Genomic DNA, 18,041 nt, shown 5'->3' with positions numbered 1-18,041 from the left:
CTGTGGAGGATGATGAAAGGAACAGATATCACTGCTAAATGATAAATTCAAGTTGAGGAGGGGAAAGGATAACTAAATACCAAATTAAACATGCATGAAATGGCACAGTCACACATTAATGGTAAGACCAAGACAGGTTTTTTTTCCAAGTTTATTGTACACTTTGAGTCCTTTGAAAACCTGAAAAAAGAAAGAAAGAAAGAAAGAAAAAAAAAACAGTTATAGGACTATTTTGGAGAAACATGACTGATTTGTTACCAGACCCTTTTATTCGCTTTTATTAAGTCTTTTGGGATGAAATCACCACCACATTACTTAAAAGGGATCTAAGCTTTTGAGATTGTTTGAACCAAATTAGACTTGACCTTGCATTGCTTCATCCCTGTGCACAGAATAAACCATCTGCTGCTTAACTGGGTGATCTGACACTTAATGGCTAAGATGTGGTTTCAGACATTGTTGGCTTAATTTCAGCTGGTTTTCACCATAGTCGATAAGATGGGGAAAAAAGAATATGCATCATTAACCACATCTCATGACATATACCTATTTTAAAGACCTCATGTTCCTGCAACTCACCACAACTTTAGTTCATCCTCCTGATCAGTCTGTTGATCTGATCCTCCCTGTTGCCAGCGTCTCCTCCCTCCACAAAGTGTGTGGTCTTCTTGTTCATTCCACCACGGGGTGACGACAGCTTGAAGGGCCACAGGAAGTTGTTGGCGGGCTTGAAGTTCTTTCCAACTGTGTAAATCTCATGGATGAGGTCCTCAACACAGATGATGCCATATTTGCCTGCAGATGAAAAAGCAGTGTTTATACGTTTAGCTGCAAAACAGATTTTACACTCCTCTACATCTACTAGTGTATGTAGGGTACGAGAAGGGAAAGTTGACACAATACGTGAAGTCCCTAACTGTACATTTTGGCATGCAACATTTCATCTTGTGACACAAAGGTCCAATGAAGTTGAACTAAACAAGTCTGGTCAGCAATGATAAAAGTTAGAAAACTTAAAATATTCAATACATCCTAATAGTAAAGTCAGACTGGCTTGTGGTTTCAGACACAACTGGCTTAGTTTCAGTTCTCTCACCAAAGTCGATAAGACGGGGAAAAAAGTGTGCATCATTAACCACATGTAGCACTGCCTGATCTTTGTAGCAGAAATTACTAACACTAAATAATGTAACAATGTCCTGATCAGGACCATGTCTCATCTAAGATTAATAATACTCTAGTTAATTAAATTACATCAGATTTTCTTCACCTCATTTGTGCTCCTCAGCACTGAGATATATGTAGAACAATTTTTATTTAAAGTAAATCCTAAAATAATATCATACCAAGAGCCTTCTCCACCAGAGCGTTGTCTGTGAGGGCAATGCGCTGTTTCCTCATCCTGCCATGGCCACGTTTGTAGATGAGCTCACGCACAGACTTCAGGTTGGGGTATCTGGGGGAACAGTGGGTCACAAATGTATAATAAATAAAAAAAAAATTTAAATCAAGTCTGAGCAATGTAGCTCACAACAACATAAGATCAGCATATAGGTAATATGCTTCCACATTTATTAGAGAATTTATACTTTTATCTCTCATCTCCTCAAATTATATCATTTACTCCAGATTGAAACCACAGCTGTTCAGCAACTACAGACAATAGAGCACCTAGTATTGTATCTATGTGTTTCACTTAATACAAAAAGTAATTGAACGGTGATGTAAAATGAACATAGATATTTAATTTATGAAGTTACATGGTATTGGCATCCTCATACAGATGCAGACAGATGGGGAACGTATCCAACCAACTGCACTTTAGTGCTCATCACACTCAGAGATTGGAAATAATGATGTAAATCAGAGATAAAAGGCTTACAGTTAAACAAAAGTGAGGCACTTACTACGGCCATCTTGTACAATGTAATGTGCACAACTGCAGCACTATCAAGCTTTGTTTCTTCAGTAGAAGTCTGGTAATTTTATCTTTTACAGCACAACTGAGCAGAGTCTAATATCCAGATCAGAAACATTCACATTTAGCTTTTACTCCTAACGAGACATTAAACTCTACCTTTGTGTAGCCATGCTTTCAACAAGCATTTCATTTTATACATACCAGGTTGTAATATTCTCTAGAGGTTTGAAATAAGACATTTTTAACGCAGATAACATAAGGTGCCATCATTTTGAATTTATAAAACTAACGCTGCAGTCCTAATAAAAGCAGTTTTCTCCTAATCAAGGAATTCACACCACTAGATGCTTTCATGTATGAACCATAATCAACATCAGAGACTTAATACACATGTGTACATGCTGCAAACTGTCAAGTACTTATGTCATGGAATGTGGTTTCAGACAAAACTGGCTTAGTTTCAGTCAGTATTCACCATGGTCGATATGATGGGGAAAAAAGTTCAGCATCATTAACCACATTCCAGACAAGCATCAATTTAGATGTATAACTTAATGGTAATATCAGTGCACCTTAACCCAATTTGCTGTTTATGAACTCAAAATGTTCATCATGGACCAAAATGAAAATAAGAGCTACAAAAAATAACAGCCTTACCCCCAAGCGATGTAAGGCTCAGCAATCCTGAGCATGTTGATTGAGGCCTTGTTCAGCTTGACGAACACACCATTGAAGATCTGGCGCAGACGGAGCAGCTGCAGAACTTTGCGGACCTTGGGGCTAACACCGTTGATACTGGAAAAGAAATGAGGATTATGATTAGCATACAGTTTAACATCAGGGTCGAGCCTTTTTTCCCAAATTGCTGCATTATTTGTGGTTTCAGAATATAATTGGCTTAGTTTCACATCTGTTTCACCATAGTCGATAAGTCGGGGAAAGAGTGTGCATCATTAACCACGCAGCTAACAGAACATTTACAGGCCAAGGAAATTCAATGAAGCACAACATTTACATGGATTTCAGAGTTGCTTTATAAACACTCCCCAAAATTACCTGAATTTATAACACTATTAAATGCATTTTACACACAGTATCTAAGTTGCTATCAATTGATGCTGAACAATTCAAGTACTCATGTGCCAGTAAATACAGAGCAGTTTCAAATAGCCTTTACAATCCAGCATACACACAGTAGCAACAGAACTTTCACATAAATTTCACTTAGGATTGAACACTAAATTAAACCTGACTTAACATGGGGAGAAGTTTTCAATCTGTAACCAGGCAACACACGAGTAGGAACATGAGGAGCTGGCTCAGCAATCCATAAAGAACTTGATCATGTCTTACTGCAAATCTTGCAATCCATGTAAATGTTACTGACAATGTTGTGTCTGACAAGAGAGACAGTTCTTTTGATAATTAATGATCTCAACTCACCCTCTGATCCTGATGACAAAGGCCAGTTTGGGCTCAGCTGGCACATAGTAGTTTCCCACTTTGCGAGCAGTACGGGCCAGGCGGATTTCACGCCTGTACATCTGCCTGTACTCTTTGTGGTACTTCTCAGCCCTCTTGTAGATCAGTTTCCTGGTCACTTTGCGGGCCTGAGAACACAACAGGAATACATCATTAGTCAAGGCAACATCTCAAGATGACCAACTATGTTTAGTGTTACGCTGATAAACAACCACGAGTCAAACTTAAGCTCTATGAACGGGTCACTGCACAAGTTTGCAACTTACCTTTTTCTCAGCCAGCATCTTCTTGACGCGCATGGCCTTCATGGTGGCGAAGGCCTTTCGCCTTTTCAAAAGGCTCTCAGGGACAGCCGGAACCTTTTTTCTGTTGAAAAGATACAAAACTTAATTTAGCTTTGGTATGCTCACAGACAGTAGCGCTTAATCTCACAGTCAATTTTCTTAACTGAAACGTCTCATAATCGCCGGTGATGGTAGCCGTTAGCTAGCTAACCTGTCATTACCCGGCTTCCTAACAAGTTCCCTTACTCCTAAGAGTGTTCCCCTGCATGTCTAAGAAGCACCGACAGCAGCATTCAAGTGGACAACGTTTAAATTCCTAACTTTGTTCACATTATTAACACAGAAAAGGGCCACTTCTAGAGTGCATGGGCGCTAGAGAGACAGCCATGTTGTACTCTACTGTCTGGCGACACATAGTCGGCATTAAGTAGTCATAATAAGAATAATAATTACAATCCTTCACAATACTACTAGGTTTATGATGTACGCAAACTAAACAATCCATTCTAGACGTAAAATTAACAAAGACAGTTAGTATAACACTGGATGCGCTTAGATTTTATTACAGCGGCAAACACTCACTCTGCGTCCGCCATTGCGTCCACCGAGAAAGAGAAATTTTCTTGTGCGCATGTCCGCGTTAAAGGATTTAGGACCTCCATGGACTGCCCTTCCAGATGCCTGACTTGTCAGTGTCTCTAACATCAGTCCTAACCGTAATCAGCCAAGCCCAATTGCTATTATAAAGTGGAATGTTATCGTATTTTTACTAAAATAGCTGCTATAATGCTCTTCTCTATTGCCGTTGGTTAGATTGCTCGTAAAATTAGTGTCATATCTTAATAATTTTTAAGTTGTTTGATTTGTATATTTTTAGCCCATTGCGAATTCAACAACAATTAACGCCACGATACGTTTAAAATATTCATTCATTAGCATATTTTCCGCATAGATTTGGTATTATCGAATAAATAAAATAGGTTATTACACATTTGATACGTAAAGCTTTACAGTTTCGATGCCACAAGTGATGGTTATGCACTCGCTGACCCAGCAGAGGGAGCAAACGCCTCATTTTGCAGGTCAGGATCAAAGTTTTCTTTGCTGACCTCTCCGCTGAATCAAGTGGATCTCAGTTGAAAAAAGAACATCTTAACTAGGCTACTTTATGTTGTAAAACGCAGGCACTGTGATGCACAGCAAGGTAATAAAATGAATGTAGACTGTCTATAAAGGATATATTCAGTTTAAAGGCCATATACCTGTTTAAGATGCACATTTATTTTGAGTGAGGATCAAGGACAGATTTGCCATTCTTTTACTTTACTCGTGCATTTCTGCTTTTAGAGCTTACTTTTCTCTTCTTTTAACATTTTTGTGCAAATAGTTGTACATGCAAAAATCTAATATTTTGCATGTAAAGCATGAGCGTTTATAAATCTAAACAGAACTACACCACTCAGCTGGAGAACCATCAGTGATTGAATACTCTGAGGGAATTTTAGAATAAGTGGATATACTTTTGTTTTTAACATAGTTGTTGCTGTTAATACATTTGCATTTGAGGCAATATTTGAATACAATACTTTGACTGGGTGCAATATTCACATTTTGATATCAGTCTACATTGGTAAAGGATCTGAAAATTCCTCCAGCAGTGCTTTGCTCCCCTAGACACGCACTCCAAACATGGGGAAACACATGTCAAGGGCTGCTGCGAGACGCTGCGCAATTCACGCATTAATAAAAAAAACAAAACAAAAAAAAAAACCGGTGCAAACCGGTGAAAAATGCACTTCAGGTGCGTCACGTGTTCTTGTAGGAGTTTAAGTATTATAGTTACTTTCATTTAAGCAGAAAATCATTGTAGTCTGTTTGCACATATAGGTTACTATTGCGTCTGTGTGCGCGCGCAGCCAGCCTTTATCGCTCCACTTTAACCTTATGCAATATAAATAGCTGTAATATATCTTAGACTATAAAATCAGTAGATATGATAGAAAACGGTTTAACTGACAAAGCGAGATAATCTATATGGAAAAACTACGGTTTTGCTTGTTCCCTGTGTGGACGGACAATGACCTGGACTTAAAAGATGTGCCCTGATCTGTGGCTGTTTGAAACCTGCACTTCGTGTTTAAAAACCTTGGTATCAGTGTAATCGTCTAATTATTTTAAATGTTCCTGAAATCCTAGTCCCAATCCTAAAATAAGGATTAAGACACAATCAGTCATGAGATAAATAAATAAAATAAATAAAAAGAAATAGGATCTTTAATCTGACATTCTTCTTTATATATTTTCCTATTACAAATAACTTCGTTTTGAAAAGATGAAAAGCTAACACACAAAGAGGCAGCTGTCTTTAAAAGCTATGGAAGTCTAACCTTGGAGAAAAAAATCCCAACAGATTAGTGTTAGGTAAAATCTTTCAGGTTACATCACCTCTGAGTGTAGTGTATGGACCCGGCGCTTTATTCTAACAGGCGCTCAAGTCTCAGTCCTATTGGGTCCAGCGCTGATGGGTGGACTGAATAAATAGCGAGTGAGATGCGGCGGAGGATGAGATGTGTGGAGGAGCTGCAGAGGAAGTGGGAGGCACAGTTCATAGTAGCGGCTCATAACTCAACTGCAGTCGTGCGTTGTAGTGGCAACTGGACTCTGACTGAGCAGCATCTGAACTCACTCTTGAGTTGTGGTCCGTCCTCTTTGCGTTTTTTTTTCGCTTTTTTTTTTTTTACTTTTGTGCATGAGCGTTGTTAGCGTCTCCAGCCTGCACTGAGATCCAAGTTTCTCGGTTTAACTTCTCTGCTGCAAACAGGTTGCAAGAGGAGGAGGGGGAGATTCCCTGCGCGTCTTCTGCTTCTTTTTTAAAATCTCGGGTCAAGATGATGATAATAATCGCGGAGTTCTTCGTGGTGATTCTGAAAGTGCTCTGGGCTTTTGTCACCGCCGGGGCTAAGTGGGTTGTGCGGCCTAAGGAGAAGAGCGTGGCGGGACAGGTGTGCGTGATCACCGGGGCTGGAAGCGGCCTCGGGCGGCTCTTCGCCAAGGAGTTCGCCCGGAGACGAGCAGTACTGGTGTTATGGGACATAAACAGCCAAAGCAACGAGGAAACGGCGGAGATGGTGCGGCAGATTTACCACGAACTGGACACTCCCATAGCCAAAGACGGTAAGCCTGTTTTTATTTGCAGAAATTAGGATGTCACCAGGTTTTACGCATGGCCAGGGAGATCGTTTGTCTTTGGTCTCATAATTAAAAAGACACAGGCAAACAGTCTTATTCTGGGTCAATAAACATACTATGAATTTACCATGTGAAATATTTCACAACGCCTTAAATGCATCTTTGCACACTATCTCCCTGTTTCCAGTCTAAGTTCTTGTCTTCTTTATTATTTTCCAAAAACGTGCATTTCCCTTTAAAGAGCTTGAATAATTTATGTTACCAATATCTTAAAATATCCATCTAATTTTATTAATAATAATAATTCAGATGTATCACTTTCAATAACTTGCTTCTCATTGATCTTTCCCTCCCGTGCAGGGCCTGTTGGAGGGGTGGAGGAGGTCCCACCTTTTCAGCCGCAGGTCTACACCTACGTGTGTGACGTTGGGAAACGGGAGAGTGTGTATTCCACAGCTGAGAAGGTGCGCCGTGAGGTGGGAGAAGTGGACATACTGATCAACAACGCCGGCGTCGTCTCCGGCCATCACCTCCTGGAGTGCCCCGATGAGCTGATCGAGCGCACCATGGTGGTCAACTGCCACGCGCACTTCTGGGTGAGTCCACGCACGAGCCATTGAGCATATGCCAATTTAGCTGTGGGGAGTTTGAGTTGCATATGGATATTGGATATTAGGGGCTTACAGTGTGATGGTTTGATATGTCTGCCTGTGTTTCCATGAGCACAGTGTTATCAGATGTGTTTGCCAGGTTCACAGGAATGTTTCCAGTCTGACTTGCATGCCTATTCATAATCTGTCCTTCTGTGTGCCAAACTCAAGAATCAAAGGTGTGTGTATGTGTGCCTGTGTTCCCCCCCAAGGATGGAGAAAATATGACCATAAATAGTTGCCTTGCCTGTTCAGATTTCAGCTCCGCTTAGTTTAATTCTGCCAGGGGAAAGTCACGGGTCTGGTTTGCTTTCTAAGGCTTGCCTTCGCTGCTCTTTGGCAGCCAACAATCAGTGATGATCCCAATGGTATGTCAGCCCCTTCCTTCTCCTCTCTCTCTTTTGCCGCACAGATCTGCAGCAAATCTGACTTCCGTGATGGAAGCGGGGAGCTCTGTACGTGGGTTGGATCTGTCTTGGATCAGCTCGCCACATTTCATTGGCAGGAGGGGGGTGGGGTGGGGTGGGGTGATTTGTTGTGTATCAGATTTTTACTCTGGCTCTGTTCCCTGGGCCTCTTGGCGTGAATACTTATCTGAGAGGCTACGTGGACTTGATGGAGTGAATATGTTGCATTTTAGATAAGCATACGCTGCACTGTTAAACCAGGCCAGGTGCTATCACAGCTTTGTGTGTGTGTGTGTGTGTGTTAGGGGTGTGTGGGAAGACAATGGTTGCAGCCTGCCACAGCAATTAGAAATCTATTGAGGAGAGCAACCTCTCTGGTGGGATTGGGAGTTGGGTGTTTAGCATTTAGTCCACTCTTTTCCAATCTCAAATAAATCAGTAATGAGAATTGATTGCATTGGTTGGCTACGGCCACCCGTTTGGGACAATTGCAGTGATTGCACAAATTGGTTTAGAGGCCTGCTGTGGAGTAAATTGCAGGGATAGGGAATGTGTCCTTTGCCTAGCTGCACGGCTCTGAATTGACCATTTCATCTTTGATTGTGTTTGTCACGATATATTAAGCAACGTGTCAAGCGAAGCGGATGATGCTCATTTTGAGACTTTGGCCGCAGGCTTCTCTTTTTACAGGGGACTGCATTCTCTATGATACCATGAAACCACAGTGATTTAAAGCTCACTAATTGAGCATGAAAATCTCTTGTGTTGTCAGTCAGACAGGTTGTGTATTTCCTCCTTAATGGATGCTCCATTCAACTATTCATGTGCCTCTCTGCTGGCTATCTCCACGTTCTTTTACATCCAGGACTTGGAGTCAGGATCCAGTGTTTGGGTGGCAGATTTGGGATTCTTAATAGAGGTCTGAGTGTTTGTGTTCTCCAATATTCTGTGGAGGGGGTGGTTTCTTTAGGAGTGGAAGAGGAGGGGGTGGGGGGGGGGTCAGATGAAAGAGGTACTTAATGAATGGCGACAGCCAGTATGGAGGATGTGGTTCATTAAAGACACAAGCTAGATGAATAGAGCTTAGACTAACAGGGACCTGTCCACTCTCCTCTCTTACACAAACACACTACAGTTACCCACCACATGCAGGTGGTGTGCTACACAACAACAGGTCTGCAACAACAGGTCTTTAAATTGACTTCATGGTGGTTTATGACTCAACAAATACCCACAGTATTTGAAGTGGAATTTAAACCCTGTTTAGTGAATCTGATGCTTTCAAGGCTTCTTACAGAATGCTGACAGTAAAGGGATAGAGATTAAACTGGAGACTTACTCGGATCTTGTCATTTCAATTTACAGAATGAGGTCTGCAAGTTTGCTTGCTTCACTATTCTTCTTGCTGCTGTGAGGCTTTTCACTGCATGCTTCAGCAGTGGACATAAATAGCTTGGGATGCATTCTTTTTGGTGTGCTCATCTTTTTCAGCTTGTCCAGCATCACTATTTGGCAAAGCACTGTAATGATTCTGGCCATTCAGGGAGACATCAGAGAAGCACTGTCAACCCACAGAACCTCTCAGCCTCCTCGCCTTAATCCCAGCCAGTTATTGAGTTTTCCCAAACAACCACTTTCTCAAGAGCAACATGACGGCGAGTTCAAAGCTTCCGGCATTTAAAATGCACCACTGAGTTTTAAATAAGCGGAGGGAAAGCCAGAGTCCAGATGAGGAACGGGAAAAGGGTTTTTATGTTGTACGTTTTCATCTGTTGGACAGTGTAGTGGGAATAGGGCAGGGATGGAGACATGAGCAGGAAATGAATGGTAATCGAAGTGTGTGTGTGTGTGTGTGTGTGTGTGTGGCTGCCAGACCAGCCCAGCTCAGACCCCACACTTCTTCTGTCCTCCCTCCACAGGCCCCTCTGACTCCTCCCAACCTGATTTGGAGGCAGTGGGTGCAGCTGCATTGGAGTCATGGAGGCCAGCTCTGTTCATCCGGCTCTGCCACACACACAGACACACACACACACACACACACACACACACACACACACACAGACTAACAGCTATGATTCAGTCCCTCGCTCCCTTTAGGTTTTTATGAGGCAGGGGGTCATCACATTGAATTTGTCTGATGATGCTTTGATTAGTCCAGCTGGCAATTTGTGATGTTTGAGGCTCAGTTTTTAGTCACGCTGGGATGGGGAATGTGCGGTCATTTACACTAAGTGTCACCAGAGTTTGTGTTTGAGGATTGGTGTGTGTCTAGTGGAATGACATGAAAGGAAATCATCCTCAGCATCTTGAGCTGGTTATCCAACAGGTGGTTTATGAACACTGAGCAGTAGTCCCCCACCCCCCCTTTCTCTCGCGGAAATCCAACCTCTCTTGTGCGACGACATGAAAGCGCAGAGCGCTCGACAGTGACATGGCGGGAAAAGAGCAGAGGAAAGAAAAGAGGAAGGAAGGCAGTGCCGTCCCATCCACAGGCGAGGCGAGAGGGTAATGGTAAGCTGCTGCTGACCCACTTTATCTGACAATTGGTTTCTTGTCTGTGGATCAGCTTGACAAGATGCCAGGCGACAGGAGCCAAGTTCCGCAGGCCGCATTCCTGCTGTAGCCAGAGAAAGGAGGCAGCCAGGCAGAAGGGTCCTACTTGACTGGTTTTATATGGGCCCCTCCTCAGGCCTGGTGCACCTGTACCACTCAGCGGAGCTGGACAGGACTACTCCCATGTTGGGTCGCTTCCTCAACACATACCTGTTATAACTCAAGAGATGGGATTAGGGTGGCACCTACTTACATCATTATTATAATACAGTGAAACAGGCCCATTATCATTTTGCAGAACCCAAGTTGCTGTCTTATAAATGTCTTGTTTTATCTGACCAGCTGTTCAAAACCAACCATTCCATTTGAGGAATTGTTTCAACTCAGAATGGGACAGAAAATTTTAAAATTCATATGAAAATGGAGTCTTAAGTGACTAAAAACAAAGCTGCAGGTGTTAGCTGGTGTAATCTTTTCAGGTAAAACATTCACAAGCCTCAGTGACCAAGGTCTGATTGTGTGAGGACTTTAATCTGTGAGGCTTTTTTCAAAGCAAGTGGTCTGTAAAAAAAAAAAAAAAATATTGAGAGCTTGGTGAGCCATTTAGTTTTGACGACCATATTGGATCTTGGGACTTCTGGTATTTATAGTACAATGACACCACTTGCTCTGAGGTCTGTTGATGTTGCTTTCTAGGTAAATTGGATTCAAGTTGTATAACCAGTGGTCATTCCCTCTGACCACTAAACCAAACTCACTCAAACTCCATGATCTGTTGTAGGATCAGACGAGCTCTTGAGCTCCGGCGTTTTTTTTCTCTCTCCTTCATTCTCTTCTGTTGGGAGAAGTCAGCCCAATTAAATGGCCATCTGGTCCTACGCAAAGGCCAATATTTTGTTCATATTCCTGTTGGTCAGATTCTAGCACTAATACAGCCTGACACCCCAGCTGCAAGAAGCTTTGTGTGGCTTAAATGCTCCTGGGGGCACACACCAATTAGGGGGTGCAGCGGGCAGGGCACCCCCACATAGGCCAAGGCCCGGCTGTGTCAGCGGGTAATTTAGCGGAACAAGGGAGCGTTGAGACCCAATTACGGCGGCTCTGATGTAAGACACGAGCCCCTGGTTGCCTTCACACATTTTGTGTCTGAGAGGTCAGCAGGGGTCATAACCACATGCCAGAGCTGCCATGAGAAGCAGGACATCGCCAGAGGGTGGGAGAGAGACGGGACGGTTGGTCACGTTTAGCCCCGTCCTCCAGCGGAGGGAATCAGCCTTTTCCTCCATCGGTTCCAGTTATTTTTTAAACCACTCAGCAAAATTGTCTGGTTGTATCTGAGTGCTGGCTTTAGTCGTCGAGTGTTGTGCCAGATCAAGTCTTTCCCTTCTTTCTGAAAGTTGCTGTGGGAGTGGGAAACTTTGGCTCAAGTCAGGTAGGGGCATATCTTAAGTTAATGCTTCATTTGCACGCAACTCCCTCCCTCATCCCGCTGCCATTCTGGCTCACAGAAGCATCGTGTTCTTTCGCTCCCTCTCTTTGGGCCCCATCATTCGATGAGTTGAATATTGCTGCAACTTCAAAATTTATGTCCTGGAATAGAGCAGATGTTTGGAGCTGAGTCAGATCAGTTATACTGTACCTGACTATGGAATAAACTCCCAAAACGATGAAGTCATCTTCCTTGAACCAGCCTCTCTCTGCGTAGATTTGACTTACTTACTTCCACTTTTATTTATCTCACAAAACAAGGAGAAAGATGTAAAGCCTACCAGAGGTTGTGCTAGAAGTCAGTAGGCCTGATGCAGTTAATCTCTGGGTGCAGTTTTAATGAGGCTTTTCCTCCCCTGCCAGTGGTTTCATGGCTGTACTACCTGGTACCATGCTCTCTCTGGCTCTCTGCTCCCCTCGAGCAAATGTTTACAAAGGAGGCTGAATCATTTCTCTGGCTAGGTTTACACACTGTGCCAACCAATGAAACTGTTACCTTTCATTTATATAACACAAAATGATTGGAAACTAGGAGAGAAAGTGTCAAGAAATGCTAACCCCAATTTTCCAAAGCCCAAAGTGATGCCTTAAAGTTGCAGGGTACCACATTTTACATCAGTTAAAATTTGACATTGATGAATTCTCTGCCTACATACGATCATCAGTTTATCAACTAATACTTTCAGCACTGTTGGGAATCTCAGTGTATTGTAACCTCTGACATTTAAAGAGTGTTGCAGGCTGTATGTATTGTCCTTCACTATGGCAGCACACATCTGACTTGAATAGATGTAGCTCTGCTGCTAACAAAAGGCCTGCCGGTTGTTTGTAGACCTCCTGGTGGGAGAGTGATTGGTCAGTTCCTGTCATTGCCGTCACATGTCACACCTGCTGATTGGCTCATGCTGTGTCCAGGGGCAGCTCCAAAGCTCCAAGCAGACGGGCAGAATGAGGAATGGATCCATAGGTTAATCAACTGTAACCGCTAAGTCTAAGTCTTTCTCTCTGAATCTCCTCCCCGGTGTTGCTCTTCTCACCACCTCACTAACTCTCATTGGACAGGCCGGTGGAACCACTCAGGCTCTCACGTGGCACTCCGGTGAAACTCCTTTCATCTCACGGCTCATCTCAGGGCAGACTGTTCCGCTGACTGCCGGCCGGGCAGGAGCGCGAGGATGCGCGGGTTAGACGATAGGCTGAATTGTATTGTTGGAAGTGTTGAGTGAACGGAAGCCTGTGATTGGTGTTGTCACCAGCTCTTTAGAGCCTGGCCCAACGACGGGTACCAGATCTGTGTGGGAAAAGAACAGATTGTACAGCAGCGCACACACCACATACCTGCTTGTTCAGTGACTACCTGTACAGGGGGAAACCCGCATCCCTCTCTTTCCTCTTTTATTCACACCTGCCACAAAGAAAGGAAAAAAACTTAAATTGCTTTTATACATTTAAATGCTGCACCTCCAGTGTTCAGTCTTTTTTTTCCTTCTTTTTTTTGCTGCCTGTTATGAATTCTCATTCAGACGCCTCTCTCTGCATCACCATGGAGAAGAGGGAGAAACAGATAGAGAGGGGGAACGAGAGGGAGGCAGAGAGGATCAAAGGGCTTTGGCACAGACAAACTGCACAAGTGAACTAACCTTCCTCTTCTTTTTTTCTCTTTGCCCTTCTGTCTCTTCTGTCCTTCCCCCAGACCACCAAGGCGTTTCTCCCCAAGATGCTGGAGCTGAATCATGGTCACATTGTGACGGTTGCCAGCTCTCTGGGTTTATTCAGCACAGCTGGAGTGGAGGTTAGTATCATACACAACAACACATACACATCCCATCGTTCCCACCATCCGAAACCAGTGCTTTTCTCCAAGGCCGTCAGCATGCCAGCTAGCACACTGAGCTGGGGGAGGTTAGGCCCCCATTCTCTAGTTGTCCCTCCACCCGTTAAATTAAGGGACACAGATGAGCGTTGGGGAGCCTCTTATAGATTCCTCTATCTGCAGCAGTGGGGGTGTGGGGCCCCTATTGGGCTCTGGCCCCAGGGCCAGAATGAGCTGACAGCTCCCCAAGGGACAGAGACATCTTCATCACTGCTTTGTGAACAACTTGGTGCTCACTCAGTATTCAGCTCACAGCAGCTTTCATTGGATAAAGTTTTGGTTTTCTTTCCTATAGGTTTTTTTTTTTTTTTTAAATCTTCTATAGATTCTTTTAATGCATGTTAAAATATTTTGTGGGGTCATGTATCTCCATAACTGCAGAGGGAGTAAACTGGTAGCCCTCCTGGAAGGTTTTTATTTTGATATTTTCGAGAACAGAGTTCTCATTTAGCTCCTTAGCTGAGAACGGTGTCATTTTCAGAAAGTCTGTGGGGACTACTATTCCATTTGCCTTTGTTTTTATAGCTACACGTTTGCTTTTGTTGTAAAAGTATTCATCCATAATGATTAAGTTCCCCTTCAAAGGGACTGAAGTGTAGTCAGTTTTTGTTAACCTATTATACTTCCTGGAAATGCCTTGAATGGGATTTCAGACGTGAACATTAATTTCAGGGAACCAAAGACCTCGCTTGTCATGTGGGCACAGTCAAATCTCTTTATCCTGCCTGTGTTTATCGACATGCATCTGTGTTTGCTCAGGCCCTTTTTTTTCTTTCTTTTTTTTTTTTTTAAAAAAGATTATTTCCACAGCGAACCACATCAAAACCTTCCAACCAAGCCGAGCAGTCTCCTGATGCACAGGAGAAGAATGCTAATGAAACCGTAGAACAGCGGACAGGCTCGCTCAGGGTTTTTTTTCTTTTTTTTTTGTGGCTGTATCATTAACAGCAAGGAGGGACCTCTGCGCCCATGGGGCATGTTTGATAATGTTCCTGGGCGCGGGCAGGGGCAGAGTTTTACAGGACTAACCTGTTCTCTCTTTATTCCCTCAGGATTACTGCGCCAGTAAGTTTGGTGCCATTGGGTTCCACGAGTCACTGAGCCATGAGCTGAAGGCCTCGGAGAAGGATGGCATCAACATGACTCTGGTGTGCCCTTACCTGGTCGACACGGGAATGTTCAAAGGCTGCAGGATAAGGTTAGCCTCAATACACACGGCCCACTGTAATTGTGTGCCGTGTGCATGGTTCTCTTTTTAAAAGCCATCTTGCACCTGGGACGAGTTTGTCATCTGTAATTTTCACCATATAAAATTGCCTCACAAACACCTTTTGAACTTCAAAGCAGCAGCTGATGGTTTGTGTTTTGTTACCCGCATATTATCAAGTCACTTGTATTGCACTGGTCAGCGCTCTGCTTTAACAAAGAGGGCGACTTTCCCAGGGGAAAACCTCACCAACAGGTGCACCTGGGCTAAAATCCTATCCACACCCCCACCACCACCACCCTGGCTTCTCTAATAGTCCTCACTTTGTCTGACGGTTACGGTCAGCAGGTGGCATGTCCTTTGGCTTGACTGTCCCAGCACTTTGGAGCAATCATTTTTACTGCACACAAGAACTGCTCATGACCTTTTTAACCAGTATCACTGTATTCATAACTGACTAAAGCTAAATGTTATTCTCACTCTCTAAAATGTATTCCAGTGTCTTCAAATGAAATGCTCTTTAAATAGATTAACAAACTTTATAAATGAAAAATCTGTTTCAGTAAGTTTTAAGTTCTAAGTTCTGTTGTACTTTTCTCTCCAATCAGGAAGGAGATTGAGCCTTTTCTGCCTCCCTTGAAGCCAGAATTCTGTGTTAAACAGGCCATGAGGGCTATCCTCACTGATCAGCCCATGATCTGTACACCTCGCATTGTCTATATGGTCAACTTCATGAAAAGGTGAGCTTACTCTAGCATTCTCATGTCTTCTAATACATCCCCAGATTTCCGTTTTTTCTCTCTCCAGTCTCTCCATCAGCTTTCAGCAAAGTGCACAGGAGTATCTTGTGTCACTAATCTTATCTCTGCCCTGTCTCCGCAGCATCCTGCCGTTTGAGGCCATTGTGTGCATGTACCGGTTCCTAGGCGCCGACAAGTGCATGTACCCCTTCTTAGCTCAAAGAAAGGAGGCCATGAACAACAATGAGGCAAAGAATGGAATCTAGGGGGCGCTGTTTGCAACACAAACAGGGGGCACATGAGCGTGCAAGCATGAGGAAACAACCACTGAGGATGAAAATGGGGAAGAAGGAAGGAAGGAAGAAAAGACTGACTCTAGACTGGTGCACTTGCATTGAGCAAATGCAAAGGTTTACCATATTGTTCCGCTGGAACAAAGAAAGCTGTGTACTACACAAAGGATTTATTTGACTTTGTTTTGTCTTTTTTAAAAAAGTTTGTTTAAAGAAACCAACATCTATATACTATGTCACTAGTTTTGAAATCATACAGAAAAGATATCCAATAATTAACTATTTACGTAATGTAGTCACCAGCCTTATCTAGTGTCATTGTGGAAATATACAGTATGTTACTGTACAAACAGTAAAAATCTTTTTTTTTTTCACTTTTTATTTTATTTTTGTAGACATGCACTGTAATTTCTGATTTTTCTCTACACTGCCAGCATTCTCTGTGTAGGAAGGTTCAACACAGCAAGTCAAACTACCCAGCATCTCCCCACACAGAGGCTCTTTTTCAGTCCGTCAGGAAATTGGTCTGCAGCGTACACAGCTCTGAATATAGCTTGTGCCATTTAGATGAAATACATTTTTATTTCTCTAATTTGTCTTTATTTTCAAGATCTGTGGTGTTTATATTGTAAATTTATCTGTTACCAATATTATTTGTTTAAAAAAAAATAACCCGACAAAGGCTGTAACTCCAGGCGAACCGCTGTCCCAACACTGATGTGTGGTTGAGGGAAATGTATTAAGACACTAGCTTTCCATTATTCTTTCCAAAGTAACACTTTAACTCTCCTGTTCATTGTCCATCTTGTACAGTTAAAGTGAAATGTAAATGTTTAAATGTTGTGAATACCCCAGTATCCCAAAATGACTGTCTCTACCATATTTGATTTATGAATATTTTATATACATTTGGGACAAGAGTTTTTGATTTTCAAACACATTCCAATAGGCCTCATTCCTTCAGTCACAGTGATGAGCCTAAATTCTCTACCTCTTAATTTTTGCCATTTTTTTTTTTGACAGTATGACATAAGCCTCTTTTTTTGTAATTTTCTGAAGACTGCTCCATAGCAGAGCAAATGTGGTTCCAATGTTTAGTGTCTCTACCTAACTTAAATTAATAAAGTGATTTAGATTATTAAATGGTGTGTTGTTATTAATTGCTGTTTTCACACCTACACACACACACAAATTCTGATCACCCAAGCCTCAAAATGAAAGTTAGTTACCATTAGTCTGCAATTTCTAAACTCTAAACTGAAATGAAACAATTACGCAGCAGAAACACCTCTGTATTTGCTAAACTAAATTCTGTGAGTCACCACAATGAGTGACAGGAAAGAGGATCTGCTACAGTGCTGATGAATTTCTTGGACACAGCTTTCATTGTTACATTGACACCCGCCCAGCCCGCTCTCTGTACGACTACTCTTGTGACTAGTATCAGTATCACTGTCCTCCCACATTGTGCCACACCTGAGTCAGACAGCCTTTAGATATGGGTGTTGGCTAAAGAGGGCAAGAGCCATTTGCCTTTGCAAGTAAACATCATAGTGTATGTACACACAAGCAGACATGTGACATTTAAAAGAAAGCCTTGTCAAAGAGTCCAAAAATAATCATACAAGTTCTTTGAAAGTCGTACTGTATACCACTAAAAAGGAGAGAGGATACAAAAAGTTGTAATGTTGTGAGTTACAGAAAGGTTAGGGTCACACATAAAATAATAATTAGTGAAAATAATTGATTAAAATAAATGTCTTGCATTGTTGAGACGTCCACAACAACAAAATTCCTACAGTTTCTACTTCTGTAGCTAACCCTGACCTTTTACTTCCCCATAGAAATGAGAGAAAAAGTCAAAATGTCCTAATTGCTGTCAGCAATGTATCACATTAAGATGTCATGAGCTAGATTTGGACTCACATGCTCAGACTGCTGAGTTGTTTGTGCT

The 18,041-nt window shown here is 42.5% G+C and overlaps 2 protein-coding genes and 3 non-coding genes across 6 annotated transcripts; 1 reads left to right on the top strand and 4 right to left on the bottom strand.

Annotated features, from left to right (window-relative positions):
• Positions 1 to 133: 133 nt before the first annotated feature.
• rpl7 (ribosomal protein L7) lies at positions 134 to 4,374 on the bottom strand. Of its 2 annotated transcripts, none has more exons than XM_051066606.1 (7): positions 4,270 to 4,374; positions 3,670 to 3,769; positions 3,365 to 3,531; positions 2,579 to 2,716; positions 1,347 to 1,456; positions 580 to 795; positions 134 to 474 (listed from the first exon to the last, which is right to left on the bottom strand). In XM_051066606.1, the coding sequence occupies exons 1-6, from the start codon at positions 4,347 to 4,349 to the stop codon at positions 587 to 589; spliced, it is 804 nt and encodes a 267-aa protein (XP_050922563.1). In that variant the 5' UTR covers positions 4,350 to 4,374; the 3' UTR covers positions 134 to 474; positions 580 to 586. The 2 variants fall into 2 exon arrangements, with proteins under 2 accessions (XP_050922563.1, XP_018529505.1); XM_018673989.2 differs by having other exon boundaries at positions 134 to 180; positions 4,270 to 4,373.
• LOC127139271 (small nucleolar SNORD12/SNORD106) lies at positions 441 to 533 on the bottom strand. The gene has a single exon (XR_007809443.1). It is a non-coding gene; the product is annotated as a small nucleolar SNORD12/SNORD106 (small nucleolar RNA).
• On the bottom strand, positions 1,054 to 1,142 carry LOC127139272 (small nucleolar SNORD12/SNORD106). The gene has a single exon (XR_007809444.1). It is a non-coding gene; the product is annotated as a small nucleolar SNORD12/SNORD106 (small nucleolar RNA).
• LOC127139270 (small nucleolar SNORD12/SNORD106) lies at positions 2,352 to 2,443 on the bottom strand. Its single transcript, XR_007809442.1, has one exon. It is a non-coding gene; the product is annotated as a small nucleolar SNORD12/SNORD106 (small nucleolar RNA).
• Positions 4,375 to 6,232: 1,858 nt separating the features above from the next.
• On the top strand, positions 6,233 to 17,230 carry rdh10a (retinol dehydrogenase 10a). Its single transcript, XM_018673988.2, has 6 exons — positions 6,233 to 6,861; positions 7,237 to 7,472; positions 13,668 to 13,766; positions 14,900 to 15,045; positions 15,663 to 15,794; positions 15,937 to 17,230. The coding sequence occupies exons 1-6, from the start codon at positions 6,576 to 6,578 to the stop codon at positions 16,058 to 16,060; spliced, it is 1,023 nt and encodes a 340-aa protein (XP_018529504.1). The 5' UTR covers positions 6,233 to 6,575; the 3' UTR covers positions 16,061 to 17,230.
• Positions 17,231 to 18,041: the final 811 nt, after the last annotated feature.

This window comes from Lates calcarifer, linkage group LG24, assembly GCF_001640805.2.
Source record: "Lates calcarifer isolate ASB-BC8 linkage group LG24, TLL_Latcal_v3, whole genome shotgun sequence".
Classification (NCBI taxonomy): domain Eukaryota; kingdom Metazoa; phylum Chordata; class Actinopteri; family Centropomidae; genus Lates; species Lates calcarifer.
This window is presented reverse-complemented; position numbering and strand designations above follow the sequence as displayed.